We start from the raw sequence: 17,223 nt of genomic DNA, 5'->3' as shown, positions 1-17,223 counted from the left end.
GGTAGTTTTCCTTTTACCCCTAGCACAGGAAAGGGCCCATCAGCCCCCTCCGGCTCAGTCCACACTTCCTGGTTAGTGCAGCTCCGGGTTCTGACTGAGCCTGGGTCCCTGGTCCTGAAACCCCTGCCTACATTTCTTCAGCTCTTCTCTAGCTCCTGGTGATAACGGGGTTTTCCCAGTCTACTCTATTATCGAGCTTCTATTAGATCAAGATACACATTGTAACTCTGAAAGCAAGAGAAAAGACAGAGCTCTGAGACTTTTGCTGAATGGGTTTATCTTAGGCTCTTCTGAGCAGTGTCGCTGACGTGGCTTTTCGGATGCACCTGGCATTGTGCACTTCATTCTGGAGTGCATTTTGCACTAGATCCGGGGTGAGACTTTGGGCTGAGAATTTTAAAATACTCAAGGTGTTTGTGTACTCCTTCTAGACAGGAACGCTGCAGCTTCTCCACTGTCTGTGGACTGAGAGACCCAAGGGCTGAGAGATGAGAGGCTGAGGCTGTGGATGAATTAGCACAGCTCTGGATACTGACTGTAAGTAGTCATTTTATAATGAAGTATGTCATGTACCCCGAGGCTGAACTCACAACAGCGCAGTAAGCACAGGGCTCTCTCACTGTGTTTCCCACAGTTTCAGTGATCTGAGTCGACTCTGGTCCAAAAATATAATATAAAAGTTGTAGATAGAAACAATTCACAAGTTTTAAAATAACTTTTAATAAGTAAACTGTTATTTTATTAATCATTATTGTTAATCTCTCACTGTGCCCTGTTTATATATTAAACTCTATCACAGGCATGTTTGCATAAGAGAAAGCAGTATATATGGGGTTGGGTGCTAATCTCAGCCGCAGGCATCTACGGGGTGCTGGGATGTATTCCCAAGGATAAGGAGGGGACTGCTGTTTAATGTTCTACGGTAATAACCTTTCACCTCCAGGGCAGCCCAGACCTCTGCTGTGTGACTTCCTTTAGTAACTTAAAAGGTAGACAAAGGCCTCCAGAATCAGGCATGAGGCCAGAGGCCTTCACCTACGATGTTAGTGAGGAGGGCTTTTCTTATCTGGAATGTGTTGTTAATATTTCAAAGTGTGGGGAACAAATGTGTGTCATTTATACACATGCAGTCTTCAAAGGGTCTTTTGTTGGGCAGATGTCATTAAATTTCACTTCAAACAACAATTCCGGACATCAGCAAATTTGGGTGCGGACAATGGCAGGTGCCGATGGCAATAAAAGCAGCTGAGAGCCTTCAGGAAGGAGGCTCTCTTACCTTAATCAGTGGTGGGAAGTGAAACAGGTTCAGGTAATCGTGGGTTAGCTTCTCAATAGCGGACTGCAAGGAGGAAAAATCACGTGACTTTATTAATGCTTTGATGATAGCAAAGAGGCATAAAATTATTGCACATACAAAAAAAAAAGGATTCTTTATGAAGTTTAAAGACTATCTTGGTTCTTTATGAAGTTTAAAGACTATCGACCATTGGTTGAGCATTGTCTGGTTGTCAAAGTTAACAAAGTTAACAGTTTGCCATTTAAAGGAACAGGTGTGACTATTTTAGAGATAATAAACCATAGCCCATCAGGCTCCCCCACAGGTAAGGCCTGCCAGGCCCCTACTGCTTGGGCTACACTTTCTAGTCAACCTAGCTCCTGGATCCAACTCTTAAGGGATCCCTGACCCTGAAGTCCCTGCCCACACTTTTCCTGTTGCCCTGACTCTAGGCGCTAGCAGTCTCCTGACCATCAGACCGGAATCTACACTCCTACTTAAGGAAGTGATTCTGAAGGCACACATCTGTGCAAAAGAGAGACAAAGTGAAACTTCAGAACAGCCTGTCTCTTCCCTAAGTTACTTATCTCATAGTAAGAGACTCGAGGGAAATGACCCCCAAGAACTCCTAGCAAAGAATTCAATAGTATGATTAAAACTATGTTCAGACAACTCAAGATAAAAGGCGAGAGATGAATGAAGTAACAAGGCCAATATAGGATATGAAAATAGAATTCAGTTTTAAAAAATGAATGTGGAAAAAGCCAAGCTGAAATGATGCTGGAAGTGAAACACCCACTAAGTCAGACAGGGATGTTAAACCTCGGGGTATGCAATAAATAAAACTGTCCTTCAGACCTGAGCTGGGTAGGGCAAGTTAATGCTCCAGCGTTTACCACATGGACAGGGGGTGGGGGTGGGGGGACAAAGGAGCAAAGCCATCAGCGCTGCTGTAGCCTCATCATGCACCAGTTCACCGCTAGGGGGCACCAAGACTCATAGAGAGGACAGTTTAGATCAGCAGTTCTCAACCCACGGGTCGTGACCCCTTTGTGGAGGGGGTTTGGTGGGTGTCAAACAGATACCCTGCATTTCAGATGTTTACATTACGATCCATAATTGTAGCAAAGTTATAGTTATGAAGTAGCAGTGAAATAATTTTATGGTTGGGGGGGTGTCACCATAGCATGGGGTATTAAAGGGTCTCAGAGTTAGGAAGGTTGAGAACCACTGCTTTCGACCTCTTTTCTCTATCCCCGTTTCTGCTAAGGAGCCAGGCGGGCCTCTTTTCTTGCCTGTTTGAACCGCCTCCCTGGAGTTTTAAACCCAGCCTCTCCTCCCCACTCCACTGTAAAACTTCTTGCCAGAAGCCAAGTCAGCTCTCAGTGCTCTCCAGCTCTGGTCACATCCCAGACGTCCAGCCCGAAGCTGGAAGTGGTTCAGGAGCTGGGCCACCTCATTCTACTTCTGTTAACCCCAGGTCTGCTCCAGCTTCACACTTCCACCAGACCAGCAAGCCACCCACTGCTCCTCTGAACAGCCACTTCTGTAGCTCTCTGTGTTCCACCACTCCCCTTCTGATGCGTCCTTGTCCCCAGCTCCAGCTCCAAGTACCCCTCACCCCCTATCGTGGGGCCTCGCCTCTCCATCTCTTTCCACTGGTCAAGATAACAGACTGTCCCTTTTCTTCCACCTGCCTGTAAGAAGTATGGATGTGTTTTAACTCTTCTCTGGGATGTAAATTCCTTAAGGGTAGGGAGTTTCTTTGAACTTCCATAGGCCCAGTCTTATAAGCAGACATGCACTGAATTGGATGAGCCATCCATGGTAAGCTAGGATATTACTTGTCCAGTAACACCAACCAGCATAGATGGGGCACTTCTGTTATCCTGGCTGTGCCAGGAATATTTAATCTCTTCTGGCTTGGTAAAGTATCACAGCTTGCAACAGCTTTCCCCTCTGGCTGATTCTTGAAGAAAGCTGGTAAAGGCGGAAGAGGGTAAGGGCTGGTGGGAGTGTCTTACTTAGCACCTGCTACGCAGGACAAGATTACAGAGTTTTGTCTTTGGAGCTCAGATACCTCTGTACTGGGAGTCTCCCCCGCCCTCCAGTTGATGTTTATACACATCTTCTTATCTCCCTTGTAGGGGAAGACATCCTGGTCCTGCTTTGTCTTGCAGATGGTGGGTTAGTGTCCAGACTTTATCCCAAAGAGACCGTTGCCAAGGGACTGTAGACATGTTCTTACATGGGCCTAGGCTCTCTGGAACAATGTGAATGAATGGTTCTCTCTGGACTTAACTGGGGCAGCCATAGAATGAGGTGCTCCAAGTAAAGGGGGATTTGTTGACATGGCTTTGGGGAGGTACGGATTTGGAAGAGCTGTGTTCCTTTTATCCCCCGTCTCATGTAATCTGTATACATTCTTTCGTCCATTCATCCATCATCCATCCATCCATCCATCCATCCGTCCATCCTTCCTAGGATTGGGATTTGGGGAACAATTTGATTTTGCAGGAGAAATAGGGAACATAGCTTATTACATAGCTCAGGCTGGCCTTGAACTTGCAATTCTCCTGCCAGGACTGGAAAGTTTTCAGACTAACCCTGTTTTCATTGCTGTTGCTTTATTCCCACAATTAGCCCAGAACAGAGCTGGGGCTGGACCCCAGTGGAACAGCACTGGGGTAGTGTATCCAGTTTTGTACCCAGGAACCAGAGCCCTTTGTTTGACTTTCTAGATAACTACTCTAATGTAGTAACAAGTACAGACATCTATGGGATAATGTTATTAGAAATATGTTTCACAAGAGACCTTATAGAATGTAAGATAGACTTTATGCCTACAGTCCTGGATTTGGAAGAGCTGTGTTCCTTTTACCCCCTGACATATTGATGTTCTCCTACCACGTACCTTAAAGTGAATGATGTGTCCCTTGGAGACAATGCCCATGTCTTTCAGATCTTCCTCTTCCAGAAGCAGCAACCGCTTGCCTGTGATGTTGTTCTCCTTAAACAAGCTTGCATATCCACTCATCTCTACTGAAGACTCACCTAGAGGAGAAGGGCAGAGGGCAGGGAATGAGGCTCGAACACAGCCGAGACAAAGTTAGCTCCACAGATACAAGGGGGGCTTATTCTACTTGCCTTTTCCGACGAGCTGCTGAACCCAAAAATACTGCGGAGAGAGGACACACATGGTTTGGGAGGTTCACACACAGGCAGTAGTCATTCTTAATGATTACATTCTTCCATAGATTCTGATGTCTCTAACTGAGCCACAGAGGAAAGATGGAAGAGCTCTCTTGGTAGTTTTAAAGCCTCAAGCTTTCTAACTGGAAGATATCCCTCCCATAGGGGGATTGGGCAGCGGAGACACTTCTGAGGGAGAGAGCTTACATGTCTCCTAGAGGTGCCGCTATAAGGACTTTTTTACTCACTCGTGCAGGTGGGGAGTGCCATGGTCCTTTTTTTCCCAGGAACTCTATGAGCAACAAGGACCACACAGCAGTGGACGGAGAAATGGGACAAATGGTGTCCCCTGCTAGGCCTGTCAGGTCATGGCAGCCACATGGGGGACAGGCAAAACATGGTACTTTCTGTGTCCACTGAGGTGGTTACACCCAGAGGTCTCTTGTCCTTGAATATCGCTGGTCCCCTATTTACTGGTGGCCTAACATTACCTTTATGAAGACACACAGAGGAGAGGTCAGACTCAGCCATTCTGATTCCCTGGGTCCCTTGACAATGGACTTTTAGCTAAATGGCATGGGAGCCACTTCACCTAGCAGCAGAAACTGAGACTGGCTCCTAGAACCCAGATCTTTCAAATCTACCTCTTTCCAAAGGAGATGATGGGCCATCCCTGTAGCTGGGGAGGAAGCAATTATGTACAGGACTGGCAAGAGGCTTGGCTTCTAGGGTTCTGGGAACGAGAAACAGGAAGCTGGCACCCGGTTTCTTTACTTTGTGGAGTCTATGCTGCTGCCAAACGCTAAAAGAAGCTAACGTCATAACGATACAAAGGGCAGAAAGGCATGCCCCAGCCCCACACCAGGCTGAGCTGGAGAACAGATCTCCTGGAATTTCTAGTGATGAGCCTTTTTCTTGAGATACCTTGCTTGGGGTGGCTGTCTCCCTAGGGTGGAGCCCGTTCTTGGCAGCCCTACCTAGCACTCTGTCTTCACATTCCTCTTCATTTAATGATGCCCTTGAGCTTGTAAAATGGACCTGGACAGGCACAGGCCCTGAGGGATCTCTCTCTCTCATCAGCAGTCCTCAAAACCATTTCCCATTAAGGAAGCAGATCTGGAGACAGAATTGGCTACATGGGATTGTTCTTCAGGGAGTCTACCAGAGCTGCATGTAGCTCCTCCTGTGGACTTAAGTATTCTGCCTCCTGCAATGTCAGATTATGGGGAATGCTCTGTCCATTCCTTTTGGGGTAGGCCTGAGGAAGGAGGGCAGTTAAGCATTTTGTCATTTAACGAGCAGGTCTGAGGTAGGAGAGGGACCCTGTGCAGAAAGCTCCAGGCTGTCATTTTCTCTCTCCTCCATGCGAAAGTCCTCAGCTGGCACTGTAGGGAAGTTTAAGCATCTTTTCAAGTATGTGTATTTGACACTGAGGATCATGGCTTTTATCTTGCTGTTGGTGTTCTGCATTCTGGAGTATTTCCACAGCCAGTGAGGAGGATGGGCCTCCTAAGGCTTGAAGACCTAGTTGCTTTTACCACGGAGTCCTTATTTTCAATCTCTATTAGATTAGTTATTTATGCAAAAAGAGGAGTTTGGTGATTTCTGCTAGATAGACCCAGATCTCTCTAACCGCATTTCTAAACTTGTGGGCAAATCTGTCGGCTTCTTGCCCAGATCTAAAGAAGCATTAACAGAAGCAGCTTACCACATCGTCTTCAGTCCACGCACCAATCTCAAAGGAAGGCAGCAGCTGCGTGGGAGATATGAAGGAAATGAAAAGAGGGAAGCGAGATTATCCTTGCATTTGGTTTGTCTTCTCAGCTCCCCTGCTGCTCTGCCCTGCTTCCTGCTTCAGCTTGCAGGTTAGGCCCAAGAGGAAAATAGTTTCCTCACTCCTCAGAGCCAGTCTACAGGATGCTGAGCCCAGCAGCAACAACCCATTCCACCTTGTGAGCAGCTGTTTTAGGGGGACTTGGTACAAGCTGGTGTAGTCTTCTTTGGCAGGAATGGCTTTACAGCCCACAGCATCACCAGCTATCAGAGTGGCCTTAGAATTCTTTGCCAGTAGTAGGATAACACAATAATTTACTATCCAAGCAATCATAAGGAGCGAGGTGACTTATTTTGCCTGTTCTCACAGGGGGATTCCAGGGCTTAAACATCTGACTTGCATAGAGGAAACAGGATATGTGAAGATGGAACTGTTCAGAGGCATCTGGTTACTCTAACACAGACTAAAAGAGCTCCCCGTCAGGGATACATGTGAGGTGGGGACTTACAGAGTACTTTAGCCTGTGCTGGAGACATTTTCACATCAGTACATCCCACAGTTACGGGCTAAATAGCAAATGCTCCCATAACTTGAAAAGGCCCATGTCCTATTGGCTAGCGTGTGGTATAGCCATTAGCTTCAACTAGCTTGAGTTGTCAAAATGTTTAAATGATTCACAAAAGAATATGCAAAAGTATTACCCAACCTCTGTTACAAATAGTATAGAGAGAGTGGGCAAATGATTATGAGGGGTGGGCGTGACCTAAGCACATTGAATACATGTGTGAACTTTTCAAGGAACAATTAAAAAAAAAAAAAGAATTTGATTTTCAACGTGTGACAATCTGATGGTGGTTAAGTTAATCTTTCTAACTTAGAAGTGCTTACTGTATACCCACATGCTCAAACTGCTAGGAAAGGCAGAGGCCCTATAAGGAATTTTACTAGAACTGAGCAAAACGTGTGTGGATTATATTTGAGAGAAGCCACTTTTATCATTTTTTTTTCTTTAAGTTCCTGACTCACAATACTTGGTATGTCTGCTGCATGGGCACACACACACACACACACACACACACACACACACACACGTGGGTTCATGCATATATGCACACAAAAGCCAAAGGACAACCTTGGGTGTCATTCCTCAGGTACTACTCACTGGGCTGCAAGTCACCTATTAGTCTGGGCTGGCTCTGAGCTTCAGAGACCTATGTGCCTGTCTGCCCCCAGCACAGGGTATACCCCTGTGCATGCCACAGCAGTGGGCTTCTTACGTGCATTCTGGTGTTGGACTCAGGGCCTCTTCTATGCAAAGCGAGGGTTTTACCAACCACATTCTCTATCTCGCCCCACTGCTTAACTTTTACCGTACTACCTCACAGAATGAATACAATTGTAGGATGCATGTATTTAGTCTTCTCAGTGTGACAGGCACAAAGACCCATGTTCCATAGCATAGGCAGGGAAATGGAAGGCAAGTGGGCTGAGCTGGGGATTGTGGTAGAAGAGAAGGCAAGGAAGAGGGAGTAGGTGAGACACTGGCCGTGGGGGATGAAGTGGGTGTGACATGTTCACTTAGACCAGAGGATGGAGTGAGCTTGGGTTGGAGGAAAAAGAGAAAGAACCTGATTCTGGGTGTGGTGAGCATATTTTATTATGGTAGACCCTCTTGCTAAAAAACCAACATGGGCGTGCAGACCTTGAGTGCTATATCTAGGCTGCGAGGACATTAAAGCGTCTATTCCAGTCAATGACATTCTCTCCACACTCTGCTGCTCCTGTGCTTTCTCTGGGGCACGCAAGCTGTGACGGCACCACTAAGCACACTCACCTGCTTTAATACCGTGGATAGGTGACAGGAGGGACATCTAAAGGTGATCGCCATCAAAGAAAACACATGGCAAGCTCTACTTCTTCAAAGGACAGCTGTGTCTAGCTGCAGAAACATGCCATCGTCTCTGCCCATGACGGACACAAATGTGGAATGGGAGACAGCAAGACACTAGCATAGCTGGTCTTTACAGGATGTCAGTGCATGTGTGGTGTGGTGTGGTGTGGTGTGGTGTGGTGTGGTGTGGTGTGGTGTGGTGTGGTGTGGTGTGTGTGTGCCTCACACATGTGTGTGCATACCTGTGAGTGTGTCTTTTTGACTTCTATATAATTTCCAAATAAGTGTGTGTGTGTGTGTGTGTGTGTGTGTGTGTGTGTGTATGTACGTGGTTTGACTTCTATATAATTTCCAAATGTTGTGCTATACAAAATTGAGAAATAAGTATTTCTTGAATCAAGACTGCAAATGAAAGAACCAACACCTCCAGCTTTAATGTGCAAAGGAGAGCAGAGATCTTTCGGCCAGGGCTGGCTCATCAGCATTGTGCCACAGGGAAGAGCCTGAACTCCGCCTCATGCTTACTCCAGCAGGAGTCTGCAGATGCTGGCCAAGATCAGTGAGAGGGGGGCTGGGGCCGGGCGCTGCAGCAAGACAGTTTGAATTTGGCAAGACCGGGGATAAGACTTAATGATCTGCAGCCACGCAGAGGGCCCCCGTCTCCTTCATGTTTTCTGTACCTTGTTAACATATCAGTGCATCTGCTGCAGATGACTTCTAAGCCTTTCTGTTTTCTTTGGGGATAAGGGGAAAAAAAAAAAGCCAACCCCTCATGACTGCCCCTTCACTTTAGTAATCCATTATTTATACGCCACCAGACTTGAGGAGAGAAAAGCACTCGTGTGCATGTGTGTGACACTGGTTTCTTCAAAGGATGTTGGGAATCCAGTCTAACAAAGATCTTATGTACACAGCGACACGTAACAAAGGAATTTACTGTCAAAACGTTTATTGCAAAATGGAGTCTTAGAACAAAGGAAAGCGGAGAAAAGTTCACATCAGAATGAAATGCACGACGCCAACCTGGATTTCTGAATACATCGTGGACTCAGTGTGGGAATTTCGAATTCCAACTATGAAGTCGGCAACTAAACAGCCTTCCCACACAGGAGAGCAGTTTAATCTTCCATACAGACATTGTACATGGCATTTGGCATCAGACTTGCTCAGAATAACATGGCAACAGAGTGGAGGAGAGAAGACTGTTATGCAAACACAGTGATGAAGCCTCCTACTGAAAGCTCACACTCCAAGGATAGAAATGGTTTCTGATAGCAGGTTTCCAGAGTGCAGAAGCAATGTGTCGCGTTGGAACTAAGAGTGTTCTGCACACGCTATGAAACAGTTGTATTGGTGCCTGAACCGTAGTTTGAAATAATTATCCACATGCCAGAAAGTTTCTCACACAAGCAACAGTGCCCACAAAGTTGGGGTCTGAAAAAACACCGCCTGTCCTGGATTTCCTGGTAGACATTAATTTTTCAACCACAGAATGCTGTGTGGACAGCTGTCGGACTGCACTGCTGCGTGTAGCAGGGTGGGGCCTCTGCTGCAGTGTTGGGGTCTACATAGGAAAACGATCTTACTCGAAAGCAGCAGAGGGTGCCTGATTATAGAAAGAATTACACCTCACCGTGTGCTGTGGTACAGTGAGCCTCAACTAGTCTCACAAGGCTGCCCACGTCTAGTGTGACAAAAACCGTTTGTAAAGTGTCGGTATTTAACTCGGCTGGGTTTGTGTCGGTGTTTAACTCAGACTGGTTTTAAGGACCATCTTTCATAAAGTGCTTGCACACTGATGAATACTAAAGTTATTAAAAAAAAAAAGCCGGGCGGGGTGGCTCACGCATTTAATCCCAGCACTCGGGAGGCAGAGGCAGGCGGATTTCTGAGTTCGAGGCCAGCCTGGTCTACAGAGTGAGTTCCAGGACAGACAGAGAAACCCTTGTCTCGAATAAACAAAAACAAAAACAAAAGAAAAAAGAAAAAAAGAAAACTACAGTTAAATACATGCATGGGAACTGGCAGGGAACTGGGTCTGAGTCTCTCCTAGACGCCACGTCCCTTTGACTTCAGCGGGGACCAAGTGTGAATGCCTCAGCTGGTGTTCAAAGTCTAACAATTTCACTGCATGTTAAAGAAAAAGTCAACTGGTTAAAAAACACAAACAGTCTTTAGTATTTCAGAGCATCAAAGGCAGTGAGCCCGGCGTCTTTGACCTTATCCCACTGGCTATTTGTGAAACACTAAAATGTGATTTTGCTAAAAAAAAATAAAAGTTAGGAAAAATTCCCTTTAAATGACTGCAGAATGAGAATGACAGCAAGTCCACCAGGGCTGTACTGTTGTGGAGTTACCGTAATGCAATCCTGTCATAGTGTTCCGACTAGCAACCTTGGGTGGGGGGTGGGGGGTAAGAAATCATTTTCACAGACAGTGATGTGAGAAAAAGCTACAGCTTCCTAACACGCAAAAGCTGTCCTTGTTTTGAAAAGGCGCGGGTGATTTTGTTTGGGGGAAAAAAATCTAGAGATGGAGCAGCAGATGTGTCAGGTTTAACGAGCTTCACAGAGCTTCACCGTGGGGACAGGACAATGCTCTGGAGACTGAGGATGGAAACCTCTCGGGGTGTGTGTGTGTGTGTGTGTGTGTGTGTGTGTGTGTGTGTATGTGTGTGGCTATCCCTGGCAAACAGGATGCCACCAGGCTACAGTAAATGCTGGCTGGTCAAGGTCGCATTACCTCTCAGCCGAGTACCACTATAGATGTCCTCAAATTCTACATGCTAGCTTTATGAGTAAAGAAGGAAATGTTTTAGGGTGTCCGACTGACACGTATCACCACAACCTGTAGTTCTAATTCTCATTCTGAACTTTACACGTTTCAGGATTTCTTTAACTTTTGAATTGTGTTCTTTTGTAAGTCACGTCACTGGAGCAAAATCTAACACTGGTAATTGGCCATTTCAAAAACTGATCTGAGAAGTGAGTTAGACCTTCTGCATTAGCATCATTAGAAATTCTTCATGTAGCTAATAGGCATCTCTTATAAAATTAACTAAAGCTTTCTAGTAGTTTTTCCAGAAGATGTGAGAATTCTATGGGTCCTGTTTATATGAGTCAAGTTTCAGGTATGTTTGCACATTTTAACGCCTAGCACTAGATGAACACTTGATTGGAGCAGAAGTAAAGCGCCCAATGGCATATTCTGTGGTTCTAGATAGAGTGGTGGGAAGCTCTTCCCTGAGGCTCGTTCTGCCCAATGCTAAGCCCTGTGGTTTCTTCATGACAGTACTGAGCCGTGAACATGACTGCAATGTTGTTAGAGAAAAAGGCGGCAGTTAGGAGATGGGAGGAATATGCCAGGGTGGTGCTCAACCCAGGCTGGGTATAGAATCCAGTAACTTTCCCTTACTGGTACTACAATTTTTATGTAGAATATGAATTAGATACTAATTTAGGAAATACATTATTTCCATGCCATACATGAGTTCTGAACCAACTCTTGATTAGTGGGTGGTGAGGTTTATGTTCTTACATACAGGGCAGAACTCACCGCTCACAGAGGTCCCTTTACCTTCTTGGGCTCTGTAGCATCACCACGTAACAGAGGGCCTTTCCTGAGCATGCTTTCAAGACTCCTCCCTCTAGCCCCATCTTCCTTCCTTGCTTCAACTTCCAGCACACACTTATTGAGTCCCGTCATTCTGTGACGCTCAGTAGCGTGCGTGCTCCAGGAGTACAAAGGCTGTCACCTAGCTGTTCTCTAGAATTTGGCAGACACTGGGTCCCAGCAAAGGCTTGTTGAACAGGAGGCTCTCTTGTAGCCTGGGCAGTTGTGCAGGAGGCTCCTGAACCCACTGATTCCCACTGTGTCCTTCGGGTGCTCATGGCACGCTGGAAAATGAAGAGTTGCTAGGCGTCCCTTCTGCTCCCTCCAAGACTTTCTGTTTGAGCAGCCTGGCTGCATGTCTAGAGTATGCATGTGCAGAGGATTCCAGCAGGGTGGGGCGTGAGGGCAGAGCCTATTTTCTTAGGCAGCCTTTACCTGTCTGTATGCACCCAGCACATGTGGATCTTCCAAGAGCAACTGAATTAAACTGTTTGTGCATTTTACATTCCTCATTTTTGCTCTCTTTACTTTTCATGAAAGCTATCTACTTTTAACTTCATACTTCAGAGCCAGTGTCACTTGCAATAGTGTAGTGGTCCAGAAGGTTACGGAACCCACGTACTTCTCAATGTTTCCTTTACTTGGCAATTAACCATAGCCCCGGCATGGCCTGGTGCTAGGCTACGTGGTTACATACTTTCCTTCTGAACCTTTTTCTTTGAAGTACGTTATGTGCTGTCATGGTAACAAAGGGTAAACAGGCTCAGAGATTAGTCTACCTGCACAGCAAATAGATACCCAGAACAGTCCACTAGTTATTTCTTCCCAGATAAAGTTGTAGTGCACACTTTCCATTTTTGATGCTACTTTTCAATCCTCACCGAGGATTAGAGGCCTGTCCTATCTCAAATTCCAGAAGACTTCATGACCAAACACGCTTAGAAACAGCAGTAGTGACACCTAGTCCTTTCTTGAGATAAGAGTCTTTCAACATTGCTCATACATAGTCTTGCGACATAGCTAATACTAAACCCACTACTCTCCTGCCTCAGCCTCTGAGGGCCAGGATTATGAACATGAGCTACCATGCTCACCCGATGTTATAACTTCTATATAAAAAAACCCACCAAAAGCATTTAACTTTCATTGTCAAATGAATGACACCAATTTCTGAGTTAGATTGATTAAAAACTTTTGCTTTAACTTTATCTAGTTGTAATTTTTATGTGAGTTTACAGTTTAAATAAATTTTGGCTGCTAGTGCTAGCCTTCTTAGAGTGTCTCTGGGAAACTTGGCCTTCATAGTAAGTGTACCTGAATCTATTTCTCTAACCAGCAGAACAGAGAACAGTAAAAAGAAAAGAAAGTAGGTGTGTTGGGGGAGGCTACATGTAACAGAAAGATCCCTTCAGAATGCACGTGTGTCTAAGAAGGATAATTTATCTTTCCTATTTAGAGTGTTATTTTTCCTACACATAGATTAAAATCTAGTAGTGTTACTATGTACCCCTGGAAAACAAAGAAACAGATTGTCTTTATTGCATGTAAAGAGCAGGCTAGCGCTCGTCCTGCTCCATGACTAGACATGCCCCTTTGCGACCATGTGCTTCTGTGTAAGGGACAAGCTAAGCCTAGGGTGACAGTGTGCTATTGCTAGGATGCTTCTAGCCAGCATGGACATGCAAGTGTGTAATGTCATCTGCAGCCTGCTTCAAACCAGAGCGTTTCTCCTTCAAATGCAGCTACTGAGAACACCACTCGGGTTTTACTTTGAGGAGCTGTGTGCTATTTGGCATTGAAGATTCTTGGCATTTAGGTATTTCTGAAGAGGTATTTTTTTAATACTCTTCTTTCATCTCACCTCAGGTTTTTATTGTTTGTTTGTTTGTTTTTTGTTTTTTCCTGGATTTTATAGTTACCAATCACTTCCGCCATTAGAACGTGCTGTACAAGGAAGGAACCTTGGTATGCTGGGGAAGAATCAAGTGTCAGAGTGAAGTCAGGAGCAGAGTGCTTGCTCGAAATGGACATTTTCTTAACCAACTGAGTGAAAGGATTAAATACAGTCAAATACAAACTAGAAAGCACGTGCTTTAAAAAGAAAAAGCTCAAATGTCATTAGCTCAAGAACATGATATGTGTGTAATCATGTATTTCTATAACCAGGCACAGCACTTGCTGATAAAACACCTTTAGCTTATTTCCCCACCCTTTTTCTGAGCGCAAAAGCAAAGTCACACTGATGAGGGAACCACCCTGAATGAGCTCGGCCTAGGGCGCAGTGCTGGGGGCCCTGCCTCCCTATGCTGTTCTTTTGCATAGACTGAAATAACACATTTCTTCTGTTCTTCTAAAAAAAAAAAAAAAAAAAAAAAAAACCAACAACAAAAAAAACAAAAAACAAACAGAAAAACAGAATAAAGCATTTTCACGCTTATTCCTTTCTGGTGTCATTCACTATTATCCACATCATTTTCCTCAGCATCATCACCATCATGGTCATCATCGTCACCTTCTGACAGGTCAAAGTCACTGAACCCCAAGGCCATGTTGACTTTCTTCCCTCTCCTCTTACATGTGGTTTTGGATGAATTCTGCTTGGCTTGCATGTTTATCTGCATCCCAGAATGCAGCACAGCTCCTGCTTTGTTCATTGAGAAGACATCCCCAAAGCCCATGAGCATCATGGCCTGCAGGCCTGGGTTCATGCCATGGCCCTCCCCGTTACTTGCTGCAGTGATCTGGCATGACATCTCTGCACTGTTTGACTCCTCTGTTTTAGATTCAAAGTAAGACTCCTCAGACATTCTTGCAGAGAGAGGCAAGAGAAGCTATCAAAGGGGAAGAAAGGACAGAAGTGAAAAGAGAAATTAGTACCAATTTAATTCAGGGGACAGATACCACAAAATTAGTTGGTACCACGCAGCAGGTGAATGACAAGGACATTTCAACAGTGGACCTGGCACCAGTGTATTGGTGGTAATTTATAAGTGACAGGGTAAATCATACGGAGACCTTGCAAAGCACCATACTGAGCCGGATTGCAAACGGACAGGAAGGTGCCAGTCCTTCCTTTGTTACGTCCTTGCTTTGCTTAAAATAAAAGAGTTTTGAGGATGCCTCTTAATTTTTCCCAATTTCATTTCCAGACAGAAACATGTGATTAACCATTATATTAATTTAAAAAAGGAAGAAATGAAGCAGAGATTAAATCTCAAGTAAAAAAAAAAAAAATTAAGAAACCCCGTTCCAAGGAAGAGCGCAGAGGAAGGATAAAAGCACTTTGGCTGCAGGTGTGTCAGCATGCGTGTGAGCGTGTGTGTGTGTGTGTGTGTGTGTGTGTGTGTGTGCATGTGAGCATGTGTGTATGTGCATGTGTCAGCATGTATGTGAGCATGTGTGCGTGTGAGCGTGTGTGCATGTGAGCGTGTGTATATGCGCATGTGTCAGCATGCATGTGAGCCTGAGTGCGTGTGAGCGTGTGTGCGTATGAGCGTGTATATGTGAGCATGTGTGAGCGCATGAGTACGTGTGAGCGTGTGTGCGTGAGTGTGTGTATGTGAGCGTGTGTGTGAGCATGAGTACATGTGAGTGTGTAAGTGTGTGTGTGTGAGCGTGTGCGTGTGAGTGTGTATGCGTGTGAGCTTGTGTGCATGTGAGCGTGTGAGTGTGTGTATGTGAGTGTGTGTGTGAGCATAAGTACGTGTGAGTGTGTAAGTGTGTGTGAGCATGTGTGTATGTGAGCGTGTGAGTGTGAGCATGAGTGCGTGTGAGTGTGTAAGTGTGTGAGCGTGTGTGCGTGAGCATGAGTGCGTGTGAGTGTGTAAGTGTGTGTGAGCGTGTGTGCGTGCAGGCGGCTGGGGAATATGGCCGACTCTACCTCTTCCTCTGGGACAGTGCTGACACCCTGTGAAGAGGACTCTGCTTGCTTTCATTTATGAGTGACTCCGGCCAGATCCAGCCCTGTTTAATTTATTCGTGTTATTGTATAATTCACTTGGGAGCAAATTCGAGACCCCATCTTTAAGTCAGTTATGGTGAACCTGTGGGAACTGTGGGGGACTGCTCTTAACCCGTCTCCTTGCTGCAGCCACCAACACCCAAGTCTCCTTCCAATGGGACTTGTCTATGAGGTCTTTCTCATATTGTCACAGTAATAATCGTATTGTCATAGTAATAATCGTACAGTGGTAACCATTTACTTTCTTCCTTAGGCCGTTACTTTCAACAGCCTACCTAATCTGTGGCGTTTGCTCCTATTTCTGTCATGGTAAAACGGTCAGGGGTAAAAACAATGGTTTTATATCTTCTGAGGACAAAGCAAATAAAGGGTCATGCTTTTCACAAATAATGCACAAATACTGGAACTCTTGGATGAACTTTACATTCTGAGTGTGAAGGTACAGAATATTTACTATTTTTTTTTAATCTTAAGATTAAAAATCCCCATATCTATTATTGTTGCAGGCACCTGCATTCCTCACATCAGAGGAAACTTTTGGGAACTGGTTCTCTCCTACCTCCTTAGGTTCTCGGGGCTCGGGTTGTTTGGCAAGTGCTTTTAATGACAGAACCATCTTGATGGCCCAATTTTCTAATTTAAGTTACCGTTGGAGACAAGTTTTCCTTTTGTTTTATTTTGTATTTATTTCAGACAGCGTTTCTCTGTGTAGCCCTGGCTGTCCGGGAACTTGCTCTGTACACCAGGCTGACTTGGAGATCTTGCTGCCTCTGCCTCCCGAGTGCTGGGATTAAAGGCGTGAGCCACCACTGCCTGGCAGAGATAATTTTTCAAAAGCCAGCTCATTCTATTAGAGGAGAATTTTGGCACTTTGGGCTCAGAATCCAGGTCCTGTGGTCCACCCAGCCAGCCTCAGATCCTTACTGGTGAGGCAGGGCCTCACTCCCTAAGGCTTCACTCCCTTCCCACATTCTCAAATTGGTTTTTCACTGGACAGAAACTCTTTGTTGCTTATTTATTTTATTACTGCCGATGTCTCTTCTCACATTACGTTAGGGTCTAAAGAGATCCATAAATATTTCTTAAATAAGAGTTTATCTCTAAATTATTTTTTTTTTACAGCAAGCCACAGCAATAATTAGAAATAAGCTTTATCCCTATTTATGTACAGAGAACTCATCTTTCCAAGTGTCTTTAATGTTTCAGTTTTAGGAAAGAAAATAGTACCCCTGAAATCAATTTGATAGTATTCTTATGCAGTTATGTAAAAGTTAGACTGTTGTATTTAAGATGAAGCTACCTATAAAAAAAAGTTTGCCCATCTTAAAAAGATTTCTCTTTCAGCAGTCTAGTTATAAACCAACTGGAGATTGAAGTGAGGATGAAAGAAAATGGCTACTTATAAAATACCCGAGCACAAACTCCTTTTCCTTAGAAGCACCAGCTCTAGGCAGAGGAGACATTGAAAGCAAGTGTTATAAACAAAAAACCTTGGGCCTCACAAGTAAAAAGGGAGG

General features: G+C 44.9%; 1 protein-coding gene across 3 annotated transcripts in view; it reads right to left on the bottom strand.

Annotated features, from left to right (window-relative positions):
- The window catches only part of Map3k20 (mitogen-activated protein kinase kinase kinase 20), a 156,933-nt gene that overhangs the window by 25,907 nt on the left and 113,803 nt on the right, over positions 1–17,223 (bottom strand). For 2 of the 3 annotated variants that reach the window (XM_021192996.2, XM_029536358.1), the window contains exon 12: positions 11,214–14,576. In XM_021192996.2, the coding sequence (XP_021048655.1) occupies positions 14,196–14,576 (381 nt within the window). In that variant the 3' untranslated portion in view covers positions 11,214–14,195. Of the gene's footprint in view, positions 1–1,276; positions 1,340–4,190; positions 4,331–4,423; positions 4,455–6,176; positions 6,222–11,213; positions 14,577–17,223 lie in introns of those variants that run through there. The other variant, XM_021192995.2, reaches the window with a different exon arrangement.

Source organism: Mus pahari, chromosome 3, assembly GCF_900095145.1.
Source record: "Mus pahari chromosome 3, PAHARI_EIJ_v1.1, whole genome shotgun sequence".
Taxonomy (NCBI): Eukaryota; Metazoa; Chordata; class Mammalia; order Rodentia; family Muridae; genus Mus; species Mus pahari.
This window is presented reverse-complemented; position numbering and strand designations above follow the sequence as displayed.